The sequence below is a fragment of the Podarcis bocagei genome (assembly GCF_964188305.1).
Source record: "Podarcis bocagei genome assembly, chromosome: Z".
NCBI classification, from domain to species: domain Eukaryota; kingdom Metazoa; phylum Chordata; class Lepidosauria; order Squamata; family Lacertidae; genus Podarcis; species Podarcis bocagei.
Genome location: NC_138140.1, coordinates 1,391,447 through 1,415,437, shown reverse-complemented (window position 1 = coordinate 1,415,437; position 23,991 = coordinate 1,391,447). Strand labels below are relative to the sequence as shown.

At 46.2% G+C, this 23,991-nt stretch overlaps 1 protein-coding gene across 6 annotated transcripts in view; it reads right to left on the bottom strand.

The window, feature by feature from the left end:
* Window positions 1-23,991, bottom strand: part of DENND1A (DENN domain containing 1A) — a 281,962-nt gene that overhangs the window by 115,142 nt on the left and 142,829 nt on the right. For 5 of the 6 annotated variants that reach the window (XM_081179677.1, XM_081179679.1, XM_081179678.1 and 2 more), the window contains exons 6-9: window positions 13,412-13,481; window positions 11,746-11,826; window positions 9,544-9,597; window positions 4,459-4,569 (exon numbers count right to left, since the gene is read on the bottom strand). In XM_081179677.1, the coding sequence (XP_081035803.1) occupies window positions 4,459-4,569; window positions 9,544-9,597; window positions 11,746-11,826; window positions 13,412-13,481 (316 nt within the window). Of the gene's footprint in view, window positions 1-4,458; window positions 4,570-9,543; window positions 9,598-11,745; window positions 11,827-13,411; window positions 13,482-23,991 lie in introns of those variants that run through there. The other variant, XM_081179682.1, reaches the window with a different exon arrangement.

Below are 23,991 nucleotides of genomic sequence, written 5' to 3'. Positions count from 1 at the left end.
GAACAGTTGCTGTGAAAAAACACGGGAATGAACAATTTTACCTGCATATACTATGGGATGCATATCTCTGTAGGGAAATTATAGGGAGTCCTAGCAGGTGCCACAAGGCTCTAGGCATATGACAAAGGCACCCAGCATTACTGATGCACAGAACTACCCATTCCTCATCTGAGGGAAGCAGATTTATAAGCACCAGACTTCCTGAGACCTGTAATCCAAGGTAGGTGACTGACGGGGAATCTCTGTCAGAAATTGCCATCCTGGATTATTTTTTTTAGATCAATGGAATCTCAGTGTGATAACTCTGGATAGTACGGATTATTATTCAACCAGGGATTGCTTTTATTCAGCTTTGGGTTGTTTTTAACCCCAAAGGGAATATTTTGGGTTTCTGTAATTTGGGGAAATTGCATTTCTTTCTTTGTAACATATGCATGCTTTCCATCTTAGTAAACCCATTTCTTGTTTCATAACCCGTGTGGCCTCAGTTTAATGTGAATACCGTCACACCCGTAGTGCTACTTAAGGAAGCAACAGTGGAGCACCAGGGAAATTTGGGAAGCTGATTGATAAGGAGCAGCCTGGAAAGTAACTGATCTGCTATCCAGAGTCAGCAAGTATCTCAAAGGAGGGAAGGGGGGGGCAAGTAGAGGAGTACACTTCGTTGTGGCCAGGGCTCCCCTTCCCTAGGGAACATGGGACTCAGGTGGCTAGGACGACAGTGACCCACCAACACCAAAAACCAAAAAGAAAAGATATAACTCATCAACCATATTCATCTCTCATCAGTGGCTGCTGCACAGAAAACACGCTGCTAATAAGAAGATAACTCACCTAATGAGAGATTCTGTAAAAGCTGCAGGATTTCAGCAGGTTGAAAATGAGATCAGCTCCATGGTTCCGCCTCCAGTGATTGCTGGGGGTGGGGGTGCCTGAACCCGTATTTCCCAGTTTGATCACTCAGCTCACATGCAGGAGCACTGCTCAAGAAGGTTCACTTGACAAGAAGAAACTGAGCCCAGTGCCCATTGGCCCAGCCCTCTGGAATACGCTGCCAATAGATGCTCAGGAGACGCCTTCTGTTCCTACTTTTAAACGTCTGCTCAAAACTTTTGGGTTCTTTCCACAATAGTTTTCTGATTTTAACCTTTTAATATGGTTTTCACTGTATGGTTTTATGTGCAATTGTAAACAGCTCTGGTATTTTTAATAAAAGAGAAAAAGAGGTGCCAGAACTGGCCATGAACACCTTTCCTTGTTCTCTTATAATGGCAATGGCACCTGCCGGAATTGAGTTCCGGTGAGTTCTGGCTGGGGGGGGGGGAGACTCTGAATAGAAGTATATGGTTTTAAAAAAAACAAAACAAGACTTCTATCTGGAAGTGCTCTTCAGTTCCAGTAGCCTTCTACTAAAGCCACTGGCTTATATTTGTAGAGAATGTAACAGGAGGGATCTACTGAGGTCAAAGTCTATTTGGTGAACATTCAGGCCAAATCACAACTGCTGGGTTCTACGCGCCTCTTTCAAGAGAAAAATGCAACTCACAGGCATCATGAAGGAAAAAACCTAATAGCAGTCATCTTCTAGAGGTTTGGCCCATATTAAGTGTTAATTCAGTCACTCTCTGTTCTCCACAACCCAAAACCTTGTTTCACTTTCTCAGACTGATAGGGCTTTATAAACCAGACAATTTCAAAGGACCACAAAGACTGTATCTTCACCTTAACTAAGCCCTGGAGATCTCTCATCTCCAGGAAAATTCCTCCCCAATGTAGGGCAGGTATGTGATCGTGAGAATGAAGAAACGACAGCAAGTCACTGCCAGGACTCCTGGCATATCTGAGAGTTCTCTGGGCTCGGTCACTTTCTGGTGGCAGCATCCTAGCTTCCGCAGAGGACAAAATAACACAGCTGATGTTTACACTGCTGACTTGCAGGAAAGTCATAGTATATCCAAGCCAGTCTTACAGAACCATCACTCTTATCTTTTCTGATGCATAGAAGTTGGGGGAAATACAGGAGAAGCAGATTCCATGCTCTCAAAAGCTGCCCCACCAATGAGGGTCTAGCAAATATCTTGAAAGGGAAAATAGAAGGGAAAGACCCCAGCCTGTGAACATGTTTCTTTAGAAAAAGGCAAGGATAAGCCTATATTAATATATCCATTACAAATCATATCTCTATTCCTGTTTCATAATAATGTGTTTTCTATTCAGCCACATGTATCAGAGGTATAAAACTCAAAGTGGAGGAGCTGCAGAGCACACAATAATGGCTGAAGTTTGTTGCTGTTTTTTATCCCGTCCATCTGACTGGGCTGCCCCAGCTACTCTGGGCAGCTTACATCAGAATACAGAGGTTAAACCTTCCAACTGGCTTGCTTGTCACCAGAACTTGTTGTTAATAATAATAATAATAATAATAATAATAATAATAATAATAATAATAATAATTTTTTGAATTTGGGCACAGAGTTCGTATTATTTGGTGTTGGGCCTTAACAATTATTCGTTCCCTTCATCTTTTCTATCAACAGGGCTTGGCCTTCCTTTCTTTAGGAACTTCAGTGTAGCTTGTTTCCCCTTTAGCCAACACATGTTTCTTGGGGCATCTGTTGCAATATCATACAATCAAGACCAGACTCTGTGAGTAGAGAGTCACTTAGATACCAGAATAACAGTAACACTGGCAAGCAAGGAAACAAGAACTTCAGAAAACACCCTTCTGCAATTTAAGTCCATGCTATTCAGCATTTATCATGGAATTAAAACCGATACAAACCCACAATCAATATCCATTTACACAGTGAACAGCAAGGAAAACTTTAGGGGTGGGGGTTTAATAAAAAAAAAATGCACAAGCTTATTGACTGTTAAAACCTTGAAAAACACAGATCTAAACTTTTGAACCATATCAAACTGGGGTGTTTTGTGTTGTTGTTTTCGAGTAATGATGTAGGGCCATTTCTGGAGTGGATGGCCCTTTGAGTGCACTACAGCTTTCATCTCTCAGGTGCTTGATGGACCCTAAGTAGCATTAAGCCTGCATTCGTATCAAACAAAATTGCGAAAAATGCAGTTCTTATCAGCCACCATCAGAGTTCATCAAGAGAAGGTCACGGGAAGAGCCACCTGAAAGCCATCGTTTATCAATTATTTTTTCATATACACATACACACACACAAACATACATAGAAAGATGGAGGCAGATGGCACAAAACAGCCCATTGTTGCTAATACTGAAGAAATGTTATTATAACACACCTGCACTGAGAGGAAAAACTTTGTACTTCAAAGGCTAAGAAGCCTCAGTGATGACCTGCTACACTCTCAGAGTTTTTGTCAAGCTCCTATATGCTGCTAAGGTTGCCATTAAGGCACACACAAAGCTAGGCACATTTTCAGGCACTGCTGGCAGCAAACACACGTGGGGCATTCAGCCTGAGGCAGGGAACATACTTGCCAGGAGCACATAAGGTGGAGAGGGCAGCCATCTCGGCCCAAGTTCTGATGCAGAGATAATTACTATTTTAAAATAGATAAAACTGCAGCACACATGTAGCTCGCCTTTCACCCCAGGAAGTGTGCATCAGAGGTTATCCCAATTCATCCCACACACCTGGAAGTGTGGCCGGCCCAACAATCTCTCCACGGCACTACAAGCCTCTGGCCAATCAACCCCCTATCTCAAGAAATAACCTTCTCTCTAGTTCCCATTCCTACTCCAGGAATTACCCTAGGGGTAATTTATCAGGCAGGAGGTGGGAATGCTGGTAGTAGATGGAGCCAGAGCTGGCAATGGGTAGAGTCGGGAGACAAAAGCTTTGTGAATTAACTATTCAAGGAAAAAGACCACTCTGCTTCAACTGATCTCAATATGATGCAGAGGATTTTTTACTGCTAGTACACCAATAGAGCTGCTCTGGAAATCACATGAAAGTAATTCCTTTACGATTTTAGTGTGCTGCACACACATTAACATAAATATATGCAGTGGTACCTCTGGTTGCGAACAGGATCCGTTCCCAAGTCTCGTTCGCAACACTAGCAGAACGCAACCCACATCTGTGCGGGTCGCGATTTGCCGCTTCTGTGCATGCGCATGACGTCATTTTGCGTGTCTGTGCATGCACAAGCGGTGAAACCCAGAAGTAACCTTTTCCACTACTTCCGGGTCGCCGTAGGCAACCTGAAAAGACGTATCATGAAGCAAACGCAACACGAGGTATGACTGTATGTCCAAAACCAAACAATTGGTTTTCAGATAGGTTTTTTTGGGGGGAGGCACTGTGTCTTTTACTCAAATCACTTAACCCATCCCCAGGAGTCCAGTCAGGGGGTGTGAAATGGTCTGTGAAAGTTCTGGAGGTTGAGCAGCCTACCAGACTGCTAAGGGTTCCTACAAGAGAGACTTCCCCGGCAGACCAAAAGGAAGCAAGCGCCTCAGTGTCAACTTACAGTGCTCAGTTTACTGCAGCAAATAAGGATGCGTCGTTCATACAGCATACTGGCGTAGAGGTGCAGCATGTTGTTCACATCTACAGCTACAAAATACTCCGTCAGATTTCTCTAGGAAGGAAGAAGGAAGAACTTTATGAATATGTTTTTTAAAGGAGATAGCAGTAAGTTAACTACCTCCTGAAGCAGCTGTGGCAACATCTGTGGAATGGGGGGACACAAGAACAGTTGCTGACAAGCAGCCCGGGGTTTGCAACTGCAGATTGAGGGGTTGTTTAGACTTATCCAGAACAACCCCAAGACATGGAGGGTGGGAATGTCTTAGCGAACCCACCAGGTTTGTCTACTGCCTGCAAGCAGCTCTCCCTAGAAATTCCAAACAAGGCTTCAAGGTTGGCCAAAGATACTGATTCTAATGTCCTCTGACTCTTCTTGCTGAGGACTTCCCAATCCAAGTGTGGAGCACAGGGGCCAGGCCCAGGCGTCACTCCACTGACTGTGCAAAACTGTGCTGATTTGTACCAGGCTGCTGGGTTTCAAAGCAGCAACAGAAGCAGCAGCTTCATAATAGAGTGATCAGGAATAACAGCTGGGTGGATGGCCACCAAGCCAAGATGAATCACGTGCTCAAGAGCTCAGCAAGCAGGGCTTTTTTTTACACTGCTATAAAGGTAAAGAGCAATCACAAGCAAGTGTATTAATAAAAGCACATTTATGCTCGTTATGAATTCAATTGAGACCTTAACCCTTTACAAAATGAAATAAACAAGGCAACACACACGCAGGTCCCCCCCCAAAAAAAAAACCACAAAGAGCAAATAGGATTTAGAATCATGAGGAAGCTCACAGAGCCCATTAGCACTTTTGACAGATCCAAAGATAGCTCTAAAATCCCCAATACTTGGCCTGAGAAGTTTGCCAAGAAGCTTCATACTGTGCTGAAATATGTTCCACAGCTTGTTGTTCAAATACAAAGGAAAAGCTACAGACCAAAAATTAAGCATGGGGGTTTGTAGAGAACCATTGTGCTTTAAAAAAAATAATCACATGCAACAACAAACACACATTGGTTAACAAAGGCCATGTCGCTATACCAGCACCACTCAGGCCTTATTAGACAGCTTGAAGTGAGAAAGGTCCTATCACATCCAGGTGGGAATGGGGGAGGGAGAAGAAGAGAAAGCAGATTTTTGTCAAAAAAACGTTTCAACTGGCATGTTCCCCCCCCCTCGCGCCGCCCCCCCCCCAAATGTTCTTATCCCATCTGTGCTGATTAGCAAGATGTTTGTGTCTAAACAGAAGCCGTTTGGAAGCTGCAGTTGCTGAGGGCACAGTGACGGCAGCAGCAACCACAACAAAAACCCAGAGTGTGGGGCTGTCACTGCAGGCCTGCCTAAGGCACTGTGGTGCTGGTGATGGAAAATTCAAAGCACAGCACCTCCCGCCAAGTAACATGAGATATGTAACCCACTAGGAAGTTGTCCTACACAAGCCCCACTCGAAAGCTGAGAGTAACAGAAGGTGCACAGGAGCACGAAGCGAGAAAAGCCGATCAGATACCCCATTTTGGCTTAGAGGAATAAACCCCCACCTCACTGGACTCAAGGGGTTATGTGGTCATAGAAGGAGCGTCATGTGCCTTCCACTTCCTGGATCCCAACTTCCAGTGATGTCATTGGGGCGGGGTTTACTAGGGTAGGTCTTCAGGCGACATCATCAATCAAACTCAAAAGGGCAGAGTTTAAGGATTTGACAGGAGGGGGTATTCTTATACTCCCCAGGGGACTGCATCCCAGATCTGTCTCCTGCTTTGCCACTGATTGTCTCCCACTCTACCTTGCGTCATGGCAGGGTCACCTGCTCTCCTTTAGAGATAGTTCAATATGTAACGGCAGGTTGATCTGGAGGTACGATTCAGGCCAAGCCTCACCCATAGCAACAGGAATTGGGCATGCCAGCAAAAAAGGGGCGCTGAGCACTTTTTCATTTGCTGAACGAGCTGCACCAAGACAGAGGCAGAATGGTCAAAGAAGTTGTTCACAGAAGGCAAAACAGCAAAAAGGAGGTTGGCAGTTTAATGGGGATTTGATAAGCTTTTGGGACTTTGTAAAAATTATCTGAGCGTGACAGCAGTTCTATGAGACACTGATGTAGTAAGACGCAGGAGCTTTTTCTTCGGAGTGCATTTCTCCTTGATAAAAAGCTGCCACTCCTGAAAGACTGGGGATTAGCCAGAAAGTGCTGAGGGACCAGTGACAGCCAGTAGGGAACCAAGAGACTCAGGCACTCTTTAAGGTGCTTTTGCTTTTAGCAGCAGCGGCAGTGGGTGCCAAACCAAGGTGGGCTGCCCAAAGCGCCTGTGCCAATTTGACACACATAGGGGCTCTCTTTCCCCACACCCCCAAGAGGGAAAGGATGGAATGGAGAAGAAAGGGTCCTGGAAAGAAAGGGCCCACACATGAGGCTCAGAAGGACAGGTGTCCCCAAGAGACAGGGGACTGCAAAAGGGCAAATGGAAAACTAAACTGCTGTGAGAGAAGGTAAAACCCTAACCCTATTTCCAAAGCAAAGCAAAGGCATTATGCTTGAAGCAGTTGAGCAGCCAACATAGGCTTTTGCCAGTACTCAGCTTTATTCAGCAGGAATAAAGCCCACTAAGCTGCAATTAAGCCTAGTCAAAACTGCAGATTTGGTTCCTAGTTGACGATTAGATCTAAAATGCACTGTAAATCTGATCTGTAACTAAGCACGAAAGGTTGGCATACAGATTATTAAGTAACATGGGGTGTCATGAATCACTAATAGGACATCTCCATTCTTCTGTTTCATGCCTTGCATCTCTCCAGGACTACAAAAGCTGCAAAATCGGCAACTTTGCTCAAAGGGATCTAGGTGACATGACTTAGATTTCCTGGCCTTATAACTGTTGGCACAGAGTTCTCTGGAAATATTAGCAAAGATTTACTAGCACAAAATGCTGCTGAATGTCTTTGTATCTCAGTTGCGCGCTAGGTGCTGTACAAGGCGGAGGCACAGTGAGCATCAGGCAAAAAAGACGAGACAATCCTGGGGAGGCTGCAGAGTGTGAAAGTGATGAATATGGAGGAGGAACTAGCAGAACAACAAGGAAGCAGCAGCCAGCCTCTGCATTCGTTTTGCATTTACTTCTCTTTGCTCCAAGACCCACACGTGCAAAGCCAAATAAAAGTTTATGGGGCTGTGCTTTTATCACTCTCATTGTTCTGTTGTTCTTCCCTAGTGGGCCTTCAACATCCTTAAAGCAACTTATTTGGACACCCCTCAATGACAACATCATAGACACCACCCAAATCTGCTGTATTCATTCTCCAGCCCTCTCCCCACGCCCTGCCTTCTCCACCCCGAAAGCGCACACTTTAAATGAATAGGTCTTCAAGCGCTAAAAGTTGCACCCTCCCCACAGGCTGAACATGCAGTTTTAAAATCCTTTCCAAGTCTTCCTGGCCTAGAGCCGTTGGTTTTTATAGCATCCTTTGATTCATAAGCATTCTGAATGTCTACTGCTCAAATGTTATGGGAAGTTGACTCATGTGTTGGAATTCTTGCCAACAAATGCTGGCACACAGCAAAGGCACTGGTGAAGCAGGGAGAAGCCTGTATATTTCTAAAACCAACACATGTGTCCGTGCGCATACAAACATGTGCTATTGAGACACAGGAACCTAAACAAGAGGTTGGAGGGATTCCCGCACCTTGCTGTGGCTTCTTTGGTGTGCTTCTCAATTTACCCACCTGCAAACTAAACCTAGCACACTCAAGGATGTTCCTCTCAGTGGAAAGAAGAACAGGTTACTTGCCTGCAACAGGTTTTATTTTATTTTTTAGCAGTCCTCTCTGGGGTCTCAGACAGGCATCTTTCCTAGCCATACCCTGAGATGGAGGGAATGAATGTGGCACCTATTACCTGCAAATCAGGTGCTCTAATATTCAGCTACAGCCCCTCCCCTTTAGCACTGAATCCCAGGGAAGCTTACTATTCTAAGCATGCTTCAAGGGGCAGGGAAAGCACCTTCCCACTCACATGTTTTATGACAGGAGTGGGCAACCTGAAGGCCACATGTGGCCAGTGTTCCTGTCATGTGTGGCCCCATGGCTGCCCCCGATCATCTTCCCCACCAAACGATGACTGCTGCAAGGAACATCTCTCTAGAGCAGAGCTTTCCTAACTGTGTGTCGCACAAACGGTCCCCACACTCCTTCTGGGGCTGGAAAGGGTTAGTTTAACCTCCAGTTTGCTAGTAAAACTGAATTATTGTGTCATGAAATGATGCAAAACTGAATTGCTATGTTGTGAATGATGAATGTCCAAAAAGTGTGTCTTCAGCTTGAAAAGTTTGCAAAGCTGTGCTCTAGAGAAAGGAGGGCAGACTGAACCATCTAACTTGCAATCTCACAAACATCTCTTCCAGGTAAGGAATCTGGTGTTCTTTACAGTCTCTGTACAAAAACCTACTTGGAAAAGATTAGCAAGTTGATGTTCCTGGAACTAATGATCCCAAGGAAGAAGGGGACTGAAAGCAAGTTTCCCAAAAGTTACATCCAATGTCCAATATGCACCGTTTCACAAACGTTGGTAGGTCAAACCATGTGGCTGCCTTACTCAGTTCAGGAAACAGCAGAATAGTAGCAGTCATGTTTTTGGTGAAGTGACCCCTGACAAGGCGCAGGGTAAGTTACCCTGCCAATGGAAGCAGAAGCAAGGGAAAGTTTCTGTCTTTGGAGAAGCTGGCTGTTCAAACAGAAAGCACAAGCTCTCTATACTGACTGTGTTCTCCCCCCCCCCACCCTAATGTGTACATATGCACACGCGCGCACACACGCACACACACACACACACACACACACATATAAAACATTTATATGTTGCTTAGTATTTCAAAAATCTCTGAGCAGTATTTGAGTGTGTTCACAATTTACAAGTGGCAGAGAAAATATATCCAAGTTGACACTTTCTTGTCTCTTTGGTTCACCTGACTCTCCCCACCACCACCACCACCACAAACATGTGGAATCTGCATTATGTGACCACCAGAGAGTATTACTCACATTTTCAGGTATGCTGGGAAGTTCTCTGTTGTCAGGCACAGTAAAGTAAGAGTGCTAAAAGTCGGGAGCAAGGGGGGGGGAGTAAAAAGGGTTTATTTGTCTGTTTGTTTGCACCATATATTTTGCATTTATTTAAAACATCTTATTCTGCTTTAAATGCAGTTTAGAACTTACATCATTTATATAACATTAAAAAACAAAAAGGTAAACCTAGTCATACAAAACAGAAACATCCCAAAGCCCCTGTGGTACAACTAAAAGCAGCTGCCCAAGAAACCAATTTGCTGCCAGTCAATATCTTTGCCGCACGAATGGGGCATGATGCTTAATTTATTTCAAAACATCTTTCCAGCACTTGTGCCGCAGGCACATTTGCAGCCACTGCTGCAAAGCTGGCGAAGAGAATCTGAGGAGGTTTCATCTCTCGCACAGAACAGCTTCCGTTTTGGGTGGCAAAGCAAGCTCAGGAAGGGGGGGGGGAATGCTGGGTATATGAAGAACCAGCTGTTCTGTTCAGGTGTAAACTGCAAAGCTAAGCAACATGCAACAACGTTTTGTGGTTCTTAAGGTGGCTATGGACAAACTTTAAGCAGCACTAGCAGCATCTGGTGGCACAGCGAAAGCTGGGGGTGCAGGGCTGATTTCCTTGGCGGGAGCTCCAGGGCTTCCACCGCTCTTCGTGCTTTTTTTGTTTTGTTTTGTTTTGCATAAGGAACAAACAGATGGAGATTTATATATTCTGGACATGGAACTGCTATTCCTTGTAGCGTGGAGTAAATAGAAGCCTCACATCAAGCTTCTTTGCAACGATACTGATGTTATTTTAATTCTGTACTGTGCTTTTATGAGGATTCTCAGAGTTTGCCCTATATCTGTTGTTTATCTGACATTTCAGCACCTTGCAAACAGCATATGGGCTGAAATACTCCGAAGCTGAAGAGGCTTTGCTCGTGAGAGATGAAGAAACAGGTACAAACGAAGCCTTCACTCTCCAAACCTGTCACTATATTAATTTGGCTGGAAGGGGGGAGGAGGCCAGGAACAGAGAGACAGCGAGAGAGCACTAGGAATGGAAACGGATGGTGCGAAATAAGCACGGATCCGTAACAGCCTGGAAAGAGGCAGGCAGAGCCTGAAACAAGCACAGCCTCTGTGCTCTGCTCTGACAGTCTTTCCCTGCTCCACTGCTCATGAAATGTCCAGGGCAAAGGGAGGTCAGGAGCAACGACCAAAACACACCTGCAAGGTGGCCTGTCCTCTGCATCAGAGAGATGCCCTGAGCAGGGATGTGACTGAGATGCCCCACACACCATCTGGGCACCTCAACAGCCCACGTGGCTAGTGCTCGCGGACTGAGCAAAGCAGTCCTTAGGGTGGAAACTGGGGTGGGCGGAGGGGGAGAAGAGAGTAAGGTTAGTTCTTTGCCAAGTGGCAGAGATTATTAACTTCCCAAGCTAATAATCGGTGCAGAGAGGACAGACATAGTCCACTCAAAGCTCCAGTAAAGACACGTAACAACTCACCTAAATTGTCCTCATTAAGATGGACTTCGAAGTGATTCAGTGTTATACAATTTAATGGAGAAGAGGCGTGATAACAATGTCATCTTGTAGCTTGGTACGCTGTTACCATTACTGCTCCTTGAAGATGGGTGGGCCATTTATTATTATTGATTATCTAGCTATTACCAGACCTGGAGTCCTTAACATGTGCACTGCGCTGCCCAGAGACCAAGGTCATCCACTAAGGCCCCCTGCCCCATTTTTATTTTGAAATTGAAGGGCTTTTTGCTCTATTTGTTTTGGAGGCTGCTGCCTGTTCTTCTGGGCGGGTTTTGGTTGTTGTTGTTTTGTCATGAGTTTCATTGTTTGGGAGTGTAGGTGTTTTAGCTGGGTGTATACATATATGAACTGCTTGCTCCATTATCCAAGTGGTGTACAAGTCCAATGAGATATAAAACATGCCTAAAATCCACAATCCAATTAAAAATAAGCGCACAGAACCAGCATTTAAAACCAAGATAAAATCAATAAAAGTGTAAAACAAATGTAACTAAATCATGTGTCTGGGCAGTCCTGCTGAAAAGGAAAAAAAATCAGCACGTGAAGCAGCATAGTAAAGGAGGCACCTGTCTAATGTCCACAGGCAGGGAGTTCCAGAGCAGGAAGGACTCCATGCAAATGTATTAGCTGTGATACTTACCACACTGAGATGAACAGATGAGCCTGGCTCAGGGATGGGTAGTTTATAAAGCATTTCTAGAAGTTCATACCACTGGCTGTCCTAGAACAAAAATAAATGGAGGGGGTGATTTCTAAAACAAGCGTTTTTGTTAACACACGATTGATTGATTGATTGATTGATTGGTTGATTGATTGATCTGCCACCCATCTGACTGGGCTGCCCCAGCTACTATGGGCGGCTTCCAACAAATTCAAACATTAAGCCCAGTAAAACATCAAACATTAAAAACTTCCCGATACAGGGCTGCCTTCAGATGTCTCCTATTAGTTGTGTGGTTCTTTATAAAGTGGTTTAATTCTTTATTTCCTGGGCATCTGATGGGAGAGTGTTGCACAGGGAGAGCCTGCCACTGCTGCCAAGAAGGCCAACTGCCTGGTTCCCTGTAACTCACTTCTCGCAGTGAGGGAACCACCAGAAGGCTCTTGGATCTGGGCCTCCGTATCTGGACTGGACAACAGGTGGAGACATTCCTTCAGGTATACTGAGCCGAGGCCATTTAGGGCCTTCAAGGTCAGCACCAACCCTTTGAATTGTGCTCAGAAACACCCTGGGAGCCAATGTAGGTCTTTCAGGACCGGTGTTATATGGTTTCGGCGGCTGCTCCCAGTCACCAGTCTAGCTGCCGCATTCTGGATTAGTTGTAGTCTCCAAGTCACCTTCAAAGGCAAGCGGGAGATAACCAGAGCATGTACCACTCTGGCGAGACAGTCCATGGGCAGAGAGGGTCTCAGCCTGCGTACCAGATGACAGTCAGCCTGTTTGTCTCTCTCATATATACACAAGCTGAGAAACAGAATCAGGGCAAACCCAAGGAGATAAGGACAGGCTTGGCATCCTAACTTTTGAAATCCGCAATGTCTGGTGGTAAATCCAGCTTCCACCTCAACTGCATGTCCTTCAACTGTAACTTTTCTTTGGTGCAAAGACAATGTTTCTTTCATGTAGGAGGAAAGTTTATTTTGCATTTGGGGAAATAATAAAACCTACTTCCTATAGCAGAGACTGTGAGAAAGGTTGCTGAAATGTGTCTCAACCCCCTGGCTGGAATTTTTGCAATTTACAGTCCCACCCACTTATTACAATGGCAGTTATTTTACTAAAATTTTTTAGTGTACTTTGCAGTGTTAGAAGCTGAGATACAGGCACACAGTGGAGCCTAGGGCTGGGGCCACTAAGGGCTTCCAAATGCAAGGGATCTGTTTGAAGAATGGATTTACACTGCAGATTTGGGGTGGGGATCAATTTCAATGCAAAATAAGGTATGTAATTCCAGAAGCCACATATGCTACCTACTACAAATAGGTTGTGCAAAATTCTGAGAAACCTACAAAAGCATTCTCAGGACAATTCAGATATGAAGCTCCTATGAGAAATCCCCACGTTTGTATATAAGTTGGAAAAGCATAAAGAGAGGTTGATGAACTGGGCAAAATTTTAGTCTTCTTTGCTCGGGAAGCAGGAAGTGTGATTTTGTTACTACCTATAGTTTTCAAGATATGGCCATTTCCTGCGTGAGTGAGCCCAAGATATAAAGCATCACATTTGAACAGAGCCTCAGGTTTGGCCTTAAACAATGTTTTAAAGGTTCTCTCACCCAGCCAGTCACACAATTCTCCACAGTTACCTGGCCCTTCGCTGTATAGTCTGCCAAGATGTTGAGCAGTTTATAGAAGACTTCAAACCACGGAAGATAACTAAAAAGAAAGGAGAAAAAGAAAAGCACAGGATTAAGTTTTTCAAAACATTTTAAGAAAAACTTGTTTCACTTTGCAGAGTGACCTCAACAAATATAAAACTGCTATAGTGCTTGTGCAACACAGAGGTTCCTTTGCTAGGGCTCTGGCACCGTCACTGCTGTCTCTGTTCCCTGGAAGGTTTGCTGGTGCAAGATCAACTGTGGCAGGGAGAGATGAATAAACCCAGTTCTTCCCACCAGTAATGCATCTTCCAGGGAAACGCCAACCCCACAAAAACAAGGGCTGCCACTGCTGTGTGCTGCAAGATCACTTTAATGGAGTTTTGTGGTTTTGAGGTCAGCTGGATTATTTTAAAAACTCTTCCAAGAATTCTGCTAAAACCATAATGGTGGACGAGGAAGCTACAAGAATGCCTTTGCCTCTCGCTGCCAGGGGAAACGGGGAACTGAACCGCACCACAAGTGATGAGGACCACAGCTCCTCCGCAGCCCAGCTGCCTTGGCAGAGGAGTCAGTGCTCTGACCGTCAGGCCACAGTAATAAATGAAGTGAGATGCAGAAGACGTGACAGATAACGGGAATAGCACACTAATGCTAACATCTGCCAGCAGCTTGCAAAGGCTACCGTAAAACTTAAGTACCTTATCAACCCTGCACTGATAAAGAACTTAAACTTTTCACATTCTAGGACAGAATTATCACATCTGTTGATACATTCTGAGCAACTCCAGGAGCTGTTGCTCACTGGCAGCTTGAGAGACAATTACTACTTTGGAACAGAAATTCTGAGTTTGGCATCAGAATGTAAACATTCCAGGGGGATTAAGAGGGGGTGATAAAGTTCCACTTCCTATTTCTTAGTCTCATAAACCTCAATGGAGCTAAGAGCCACCACAAGAGCGCGAGAAAGAGAGAGGGCCTCCTTGGAGCAGCAGCCTCGCTCACAGATTAAGAAGAAATCTGGTAAACACACCCAAGCAGGAAAGAGAGGGAGGCACACTGGAGTGCTTGGTGCAAGAGCTGCTTTGCTTCTCATCTTTTTGAAGACTTAACTGAATTATACTAAAGACAGGCTTGGGTCCTTGTCCATAGATGTTGCTTCGAAGTCTGCACTTATTCACTGAAAATTATACACCGCCTTTCAATCTTTTTTTTTTGGGGGGGGGATTTAAAGAAACATACAACCGATCAAATCATACTATACACACAATATTCAACAACAAACAATTCCTCCAGATGGAATGGGTGGGAATATAAATTTAATAAATGCTTTAATAATGAACAGCAAAATCCTTCAAACAATTAAGATTACAGGGCTGAATTTTACAAGTCAAATCTTGGGTTTTTAAAGAAAGATTTCTGTTTTCCTTACTTGTTGCCTGACACACACACACACACACACAGAGAGAGAGAGAGAGAGAGAGAGAGAGAGAGAGAGAGAGCGCGCACACCTCTTCTCTAAAATGGGATGGCTAAATTTAATGAGCCGTTACGCTATTCAAGGCAAAGCCTTCAAGCAGAACGAAGATTCAGGGCTGAGAACTACCGTATTTTTCGCCCTATAGGACGCACCGGCCCATAGGACGCACCAAGTTTTTTGGGGGGGAAATCAAGGAAAAAAAATTTATTTCGCCCCCAGGTTTGCGCAGCCATCCCCAAGCTAGAAGAGAGAGACAGAGCGCTCCATCTCCCTCTTCTGCCTTCAGGGACAGCATCTCTAGCCTCCGTGGGGGGGCGGCTTGCCCCGCTGTCCCCCGAGCTTGTGGGGCTGGCGGGGGGGAGAAGCAAGCTTGCTCCCCCCCCAGCCTTCAGATCAGGTCAGGGAATAGCGGGGTGGCAGCGCTGCGCCTCCCTGCTATCCCCCGAGCTTATGGGCTGCAGGCTGCTGCCTGCAAGCCTTGCGACCCCGCAGGACCTCGCGCCGGGATCCGGGGGGTGGCACGGAGCTGCAGGAAGCCCTGGAGCGCAGGCAGCTCCGCGCCACCCTCCGGAGCTCCGCGCAGCTTCGCGCCGGGATCGGGAGGGTGGCGCGGAGCTGTAAGAAGCCCTGGAGCACAGGCAGCTCCGCGCCACCCTCCGGAGCCCCGCGCAGCTTCACGCCGGGATCGGGAGGGTGGCACGGAGGTGCCTGTGCTCCAGGGCTTCTTGCAGCTCCGCGCCACCCTCTGGAGCCCCGCGCAGCTCCGCGCCGGGATCGGGAGGGTGGCACGGAGGTGCCTGTGCTCCAGGGCTTCTTGCAGCTCCGCGCCACCCTCCGGAGCCCCGCGCAGCTTTGCGCCGGGATCGGGAGGGTGGCGCGGAGCTGCAAGAAGCCCTGGAGCGCAGGCAGCTCCGCGCCGCCCTCCGGAGCCCCGCGCAGCTTCGCACAGGGATCGGGAGGGTGGCGTGGAGCTGCAAGAAGCCCTGGAGCGCAGGCAGCTCCGCGCCACCCTCCAGAGTCCTGCGCAGCTTCGCGCCGGATCGGGAGGGTGGCGCGGAGCTGCAAGAAGCCCTGGAGCACAGGCACGCTCCGCGCCACCCTCCGGAGCTCCGCGCAGCTTCGTGCCGGGATCGGGAGGGTGGCGCGGAGCTGCAAGAAGCCCGGGAAAGCCTGCATTCGCCCCATAGGACGCACACACATTTCCCCTTCATTTTTGGAGGGGAAAAAGTGCGTCCTATAGGGCGAAAAATACGGTACTTTTAGCATCAGCACTTGTGTGAAGTCCACTGTCCTCCGCCACTCCACAGAGCCAGAACTAAGCTGCCCAGGTGCTGGCAACTCTTTGAAACTAAGGCAAGTACAGTCAAACCTCACTTCCCAAACACTTCCATTTTGGAATGTTTCGGCTCCCAAGCGCCAAAAACCCGGAAGTGATCCGGTTTCCGAATGTTTCTTGGAAGCCGGTTGTCCAACCCGGCTTCTGCAGGAATGCAGGAAGCTCCTGCAGCCAATCGGAAGCCACACCTTGGCTGTCAAACATTTCGGATGCTGAACGGGCTTCCGGAACGGATTACGTTCAACAACCAAGGTTTGACTGTATAATCTTTAGCAGCCTGAGGACAGTGTTGTGTGTCTTGCAGCACAAACAATACAATGAAAAAGGAGGAGTTAAGAGGGAGAATTCCCAGCCGAGAATGAAAGGAACTGGCCTGGGAGGGAGGGAGGGGCCTGGCTGACTCCAGCCAGAAGAGCTGAGGCTGCTGAACAGACTCTTTGGTTGGGGTCTTGTTGTGGGTTTGAGGAGTTGTTGCTATTGGTTTCTTGTCAGTTTTAGATTTTGTTGTGCTTTGTGTGGAAATTGTTCAGCCTAGTTGTGTACTTTTAATGTTTTATTTATATCGATTTCTGCTATGCTGTTGTTGTTTAGTCATTTAGTCGTGTCCGACTCTTTGTGACCCCCCTGGACCAGAGCACGCCAGGCACTCCTGTCTTCCACTGCCTCCCGCAGTTTGGTCAAACTCATGCTGGTAGCTTCGAGAACACTGTCCCACCATCTCCTCCTCTGTCGCCCCCTTCTCCTTGTGCCCTCCATCTTTCCCAACATCAGGGTCTTTTCCAGGGAGTCTTCTCTTCTCATGAGGTGGTCAAAGTCTTGGAGCCTCAGCTTCAGGATGCTGTAGTTATGATTTTATTTTATTTTTCCTTTTGTAAGTCCAAGAGAGAGAGGTGACCAGAGGAACCAACAAACTCAAATCCAGCAGGACTTAATACTGGCAGCTCTAAGCAGGGGGATCCACTGAATGTGCAAAAAAGCAAAGGGCTACTGGGAAATGTTATATAATGATATATATATATATATATATATATATATATATATATATATAGATAGATAATGTTTATCAAAAAACCAGAAGCCTTTTTTCTTGGAATAATAGGTGATGAATTACCAAGGAAGCTAAGGAGATTGTTTATGTATGCCACTACAACCACTAGAATATTATTTGCCCAGAAATGGAAAGAAGGAGAGGTCCCAATGAAAGAAGAATGGATAACGAAAATGATAGACTATGCCGAAATAGCTAAACTTACCGTGAAGATCAGGCATCAAGACAAGAAGAAATTCAATCAAGAATGGGAAAAATATATAGACTATTTTAAGGAACACTGTAAGCATGTTAAAACATTAGCAGGATTGATGTAACATTGATGAAGTAATTTTATAACTAGGTTTAAAAATATTTGGAAAATAAATGGAAAAAGTAATTATATACAAGGAAAAAGAAATGATTTTTTGGGAAACCGGGGGGAGGGGGAAGTCAAACAAATGAATATGGTGTTATTTTGAATGGGAAATTGTTGTTATATTGTAAAAAATTAAAATAAAGTATTTTAAAAAATGATTTCTGGTTGCAGCTAATATTAATAATAATAATATATTATTTATACCCCGCCCACCTGGCTGGGTTTCCCAGGGAATCCGTGTGCTTGGTGTTTTATAGTCTGAAAAGCTGCATCAGGGCAGTGCAGCCCCTTCAGGCACCCGGGCTGCCTGGGGAAGAGAACAGGATCTTGCAAAGACGAGGGACATTCCACTTTCAGAAAAACGGGGATGTTGCAATTTCAAACAGGCAGTTTATTAACAAAACAGCCAACATAAATACTGGCAAGCACAGAAGGACGAAAGCCAGAATATTTGATAAAAGGTTTAGATGCGCAGCCTATGGTTTTCTCTAAGGTATAGGTATCAAACGTCCCAGAGTACGTCTTTGGGGAGCTGGGCTCAGTTTGCTAAGCAACTGTGTGCCACCAGCTCCCTTTCCTCTAAATAGGCTCTTGCAACCGCCAGAGAGCTCCCAGGGGCCTGTCTTGCCCTTTCATCGGGGGAGAGAACGCAGCAGACGTTCTGCCTTGAGCAGTTATCTGGAGACAAGGGCCAATTTCAATGCACCAGGAAGTCTCGCTCGGGGGGGGGGGGTGTCTTTCTGCCAGCTTCTTCGTGCCCAGTCAGAATTCAGGGTAAAAAAACCAACTTCCAAATTGACTCAAATTGCGATAGGACAATATAGATTCCCCTCAATTAACGTGGCGAGGAAAACCAATCCCATGCCATCGTGTGCACAAGTAACAGGCTGTTTCAGAAATATTTTTGCAAGAGACAAAACACTAATGTATCCCACTCTGCCACTCATAAGCTATTCAATTTTATCCTGTGATTTAGTTTCGTTTAATCTGCAAGGATTTCATCTAGAAGCATTTGAATCCAAGCCTATGCTTGATTCTCTTGACCAGACTAACTTCCAGAAACAATTTAAAAGCATTTCTCACTTTCTGCCCACCCAAACAAAGCTCAATTTGCCCCACAGAAGTAGAGCAAAAGTGTAGACAGTGTTAGCGGCTGCAGAATCCCAACTTTCACATAACTTAGATTGCACTCTTTTAAAAAAGGTTTCAAGCCCCTGTGGCTGCAGATATATGTCTGAAAGAATATGGGCAATGCCTGCTGAACTTTCAGAAGCCAGAAAGCACAGAAGAAGATTCCAAGTGATACTAGGAGATACACAAGATACAAGAAGTTTATGAGGAAAGGCAAGATGTGGAGAATTGTGCAGAAAAGTAAAAATGTAAAGCAAGACATGCCAAGCAAGTGTGTGTGTGTGTGTGTGTGTGTGTGTGTGTGTACGTACACACATACATGCATGTGGAAAGCTGCTCAATTTGCATAGGTTTGTGCAGGTCACAGAATCTAGCTCTTCTGGATGCAGAGTTTGGAGAGCTTAAGAGTTGGATAGAACCATTTCAGTGCAAAGGGTTGAACAGCCCTGGGTTTAGGGCACAGAGATCAACGGACTTGACAGATGACACAGAGAGAATGCAGAGGGAACGTTCCCAGCCTGACCACTTGGAATACTTGACTAGAGAAGGCAGAGACTTTCTCTCCACTTTCAGCAACGTCTACACACAGTGTAATCTCAGCGCAGCAGCATTTTCAGGTGTGCCAAACTAGCCTTGCCTGCCAGGGCAAGTAAGCCGCATAGGGGACACCCACTCGCCCCCTGCTGCAATGGAAGCCAAAGTGCCTCACCCAACAACTACTATTAATACATTTATTTAAAAAACACACAAAAACATCTGGCAATCTGTAATTGAATGAGGAATTTGGTTGGGGTTTTTTTGCTATTTGTTTTTGTTTTTAATCTCCATGCTAAAATGCTTTCAGGATTGATGAGCAGCTGATCTTACAGAGGAATTCCATGCGAAACATTCAAGAACCGCTACACAGCATGCTTGTTGCATGCCTCAGTTCCACATGAATAATGCTCCTCACCACAAGCTGCACACCAGGGTCCCTCGCTGGTGGATCCCCAAGACATGACAAAGAGCTACAGGTCTGCCTCTGTTTTGGCTTGGTGACCCTGATGGAATTGACCATGTCAAACCACAACCGCCGGCTGCCAGGTTTCCTTTCCTTGATCCCATTCACACACTGCCTAACAAACTTTAAAGTCCAGCTGACCAGGGGACCAGCGGGGGGCGGGGAGAGAGAGAGAGAGAAAATTTATCTTGGGAAAGGCAGCTTGTCAGACTTACTTTGCATTTCCCCCTTTCAGAACACAGAGGCTGGATTTATAACCACAACGCCCTGCACCGCATGGAACTGCAATACAACCCCCCCCCCAAAAAAAACCCACTAGTAGCACGATCAGGGATTTATGGCGCATGGCTTGCTCATATTTAATTTGTAACCAAACACTTCCTCTTCCTCTTAGCTACCTCAGAACTTTTGATTAACTCTTGTTTTCGAAGGTCAGAGGTTAAACAAAGGAAGGGAAGCACTCTGTGCTGAAATTGCCCAGAGCTCTGTCACAAAATGGGGGCTGGAAGAACAAGCCTCTTCAAGAAATGCTAAAGTAAGTGATACACTAGAGATTGTTCCAGACAGTTGAAGTTCAAAGACTCCAGTGGTCATAAATCAGAGCTCTACTAGAGGCCAAGAAACCCACCTACCAAGAGGGGCTCTTGCTTCTCCCACAGTGCAGTTAGTTCTTTTTGGCTAAGATACAACAGTATTGTCCAGAAATCGCAAGAAACCAACACAATCACAGCCAACTTCTACCAGTCCATCAGTAAGCTCGTTTTTGAGCTTCTCTCTCAAGCCAGCAAGCCAGCAAGCCAGGCATGTGGCTGGAGCCAGGCCTGTCTGAAGGAAGTGTGCTTCTTTGTCTTTAAAAAGAGTGGGCACCAAAAGCCCCTGCATTTTTTTATGACCTGCCTCCTCTCCGTCGCGTGAGTCTGACTCCTTCATTCAATAAGGCAGGTATCGCTACCAAGTTTTACAACTTCCAGGAGAGTAGCCATGTTTGTTAGGCTGCACTGGTGTGTACTTGTTTTGTTTTTTCTTCCTTCAACAGACTAAGAATCCTATAACACCTTATGAGCTAGCAAACTACTGGGGGCATGAGCTACTGTGGGCAGAAGGAGGCTCTGTCAGATGCATGAAACAGACAGCGCATCTGGTGAAGTACAGTTTCACCAATAAAAATTCCACCACCATGATAATTTTTCCAGTCTCCGCTGCCAGAGGGCTCGCTGTTGTTCCACCTTCTTCTAAGTAGGCTGCACACAAAAACAAAGCGTTGTGGGCCGGATTGCATGGCCGTTCATATGGTGAAGCTGAAACTAAGCCACCCGCAGTCAGCTTGCTTGCTGGTGCTGCTGCTGCTCCCCAGATGAAAATGCTGTACTGTGGCCAAGGGAGCGTCCTGCTTCCCCCACCCAGCTTCACTCTGCGCTGGCCATGCTTACCACATGGGGAGGAAGGATCCCCACTTCATCAAGGCCCCACATTTCCCCCCTGCCTACCAACCAGGAGGGAGTGTCTAACAAGGGATTCAGGTAAAGAAGCTCTTGGAACAGTTTGGAGTCCAGAAGCAAGACAGTGTTTCATCTCTAGCCAACTTGGAAGAGTGAGAAGGAGGCAGCCCATTGGCAGCAGAGCTGCACATCAGGATGGCTAAACCAAAACCGTGAGAAGCAAGCACAGTGAAACTTTTCCCTCTGATCTGAAAACCTCTTAGCTCACTGAGGTGAAGAGATGTTACAGGTTAGAGGAGAACAGGAAAAATAAGTTCCGGCACCCACAGCATCCCACACAAAATGCTGCTTTGCACCAAACAAAATCATGTTCACAGATCATCTTGTTCACAGACCAATGAATTGGTTAATCAGCTTGGGGAAGGGCCATCGCTCTGTGGCAAAGCCCCTGCTTTGCATGTGGGAAGCCCAAGCTCTGCCTGAAACCCCAGAGGGCCGCTGCCGATCCGTGTGGACAACACTGAGCTGCTCAGCCCAGGAGCCTGGCTGGGAATAAGGAAGCACCCTGGGGACCACGCCACAAGCAGAAATGGCAGCACCATCTTAACAGAAGCCCACCTAAAGAGGGCTAAAAGAAACAAAAAAACCCATAGTATTGCTGTATCTAGAGATGCAGGCAGTTCTCATGACCAACCCTGCATCTTACAAAGATATGCAAGGGACAAAGGAAGGAGCAGGCGCTCATGGGTGCAGATCAGTGCAGGGGGAAATGCAGCCGGAGGAGACCCATTCAGCGCCTCAGAGCAGCAAAGCTGGCCAAGGCAAGAAGCATCTGGTGTAAGTAACCAGCCAGCAATTTTTTTAAGTGTTGGGAAATGTGTATTTCGCTACTGCAAAGGGTGTAAACTTAACAATTACCTTTAGAATTATTCCAGCCACATACAATGGCCCTGGGGGGTTAATAGAAATGTCCTTTATAATTATCCTTGCGGACTTTATCAGGGAGGCTCTGGGGGGATGGGACTCCGTTTCAAAGAGCGAACTGAAAGCAAAAACCAAACCAAAACACGTGGATCATAAATGTGTCAGCAGCATTTTAAGCTGTTCCTCCATGAATGACTCTTTCAAGCTCAGAACGGCAAATAATTCCATATGCTTTGCTAGCGGAAGGTATGTGATCCATTGTTCTTCGTTAACTAATTGGACCAGACTTAATCCACCAAGATTTAGTACAAACTAATAATAATAATTTAAAAAAGATAGCCAAAGTAATAAGAATCTAAAAAATCTGTCATTAGGAAAACATACTGGAGCTAACACTTTATCTGTTACAAATGTCTGAGCTTAACTTTTATTGGAATAAAGTGCAATGGCTCCCACCAGCCACAAATTAAAAAGCTTTAAGTGCTTGCAAAGCAAACAAGGAACGTTGCAAGCCCCACAGATCAGTTGCTGAGCACAGAGCGCATAGAGACGGGAGGCCACTGGGTCAGAAAACTCCAGGGGACACCCCCCCCCCCGGTTCAATGGAGTATACACCATCTCCAAGTGGTTAAGTCCAGCACTACCAGACACATTTTCCCTGGCTAACATATAGTGTGGGGCTGGCACGGCACATGGTCAGAGGGTAAGCTGCCCACTTGCATTTACACCCTGGAATTACCTCGGCTTGCACAAGTCATCTTTTGGGGGCTTTTACCCCTTTGACTTCTGTGGTCACTTGCTATCTACCACGCACTCAATGTCACCAGGCACAAGACCTAAACTGAATCCCCAAGTGCCTCTTTGAATATCATCAGGTGCTGGGGACAAGCAATAAGGGAAGACAACCACCAGCTCCCTGACGTATCTGATGGACCACTGCTGGAGACGCAGCGCTCGCCCGCTGGGCCTCTGGTCTGATCCAGCAACAGACCATTATACCCAGAGTTTAATCTGAGTTAGAGTTCATGGGGGTGGGGAGAGAGAAGCTTCAATGAGAAATGAAACAGCTGCTTTGGGTTTTGAGGAGGGGGGAGAGGAAAATGTATCTCTTTTTCCCCTTCCTTCTCATCAAAGATAAGGGAGAAATCGGCTCACATTTAAATTTCCTTCTGCATTGAAGCGGAGAGGAAAACTTGGAGGCATTTGCTTCTGACACTGTTTGGCAGGGCTTCCTGCTGAAGGAGCCCCATTGCTTTAAAGGACTTGGGGTCACCCAAACACCACAAACACACATCTTGCCATACATTATGCATGAAGTTTGTTGTGTTTATGCATTTCTCAGGCATCTAAAAGTCTGCTCATGAAGACGGAGTAGACAAGAACGCCAGGAGACATGGGTTGCACAGCATTCCAAGGGAGCACAACAGGAGGAGGAGCGGCTAGAGGAGGCAGGAACTTCCCAAGACGTAGCCACCATTCTGAACCCTCAGGATACGAAGGGGAAACAGAGGTGCATGGAATACCACCCCCTGGAACGGGTAAGCATTCACCCTGGCTTTATTTGCCTGGTCTACACTGCAGGCTCCAGCTTCTTGCGTCTCTGCTTTCTCTAGGCCTTGACACAAGCTCTCCAGGGCCTTGACGACACACCGCCTCTTAGCAATTGTTGAAGAATGGGTGGCTGTTATGCTGCCACCTCATAATACGTAAAGCTCAGTAGCAGAAGACCTGCTGCGGGAAGCCTTGGACAGCTGCTGCAAGTCAGAGTAGCCAATATTGGATTGGGTGGGACATTGGCCTGATTCAGAAGGAGGGGTTTTCATATTTCATGTAGGCAAACAACATGTATCAC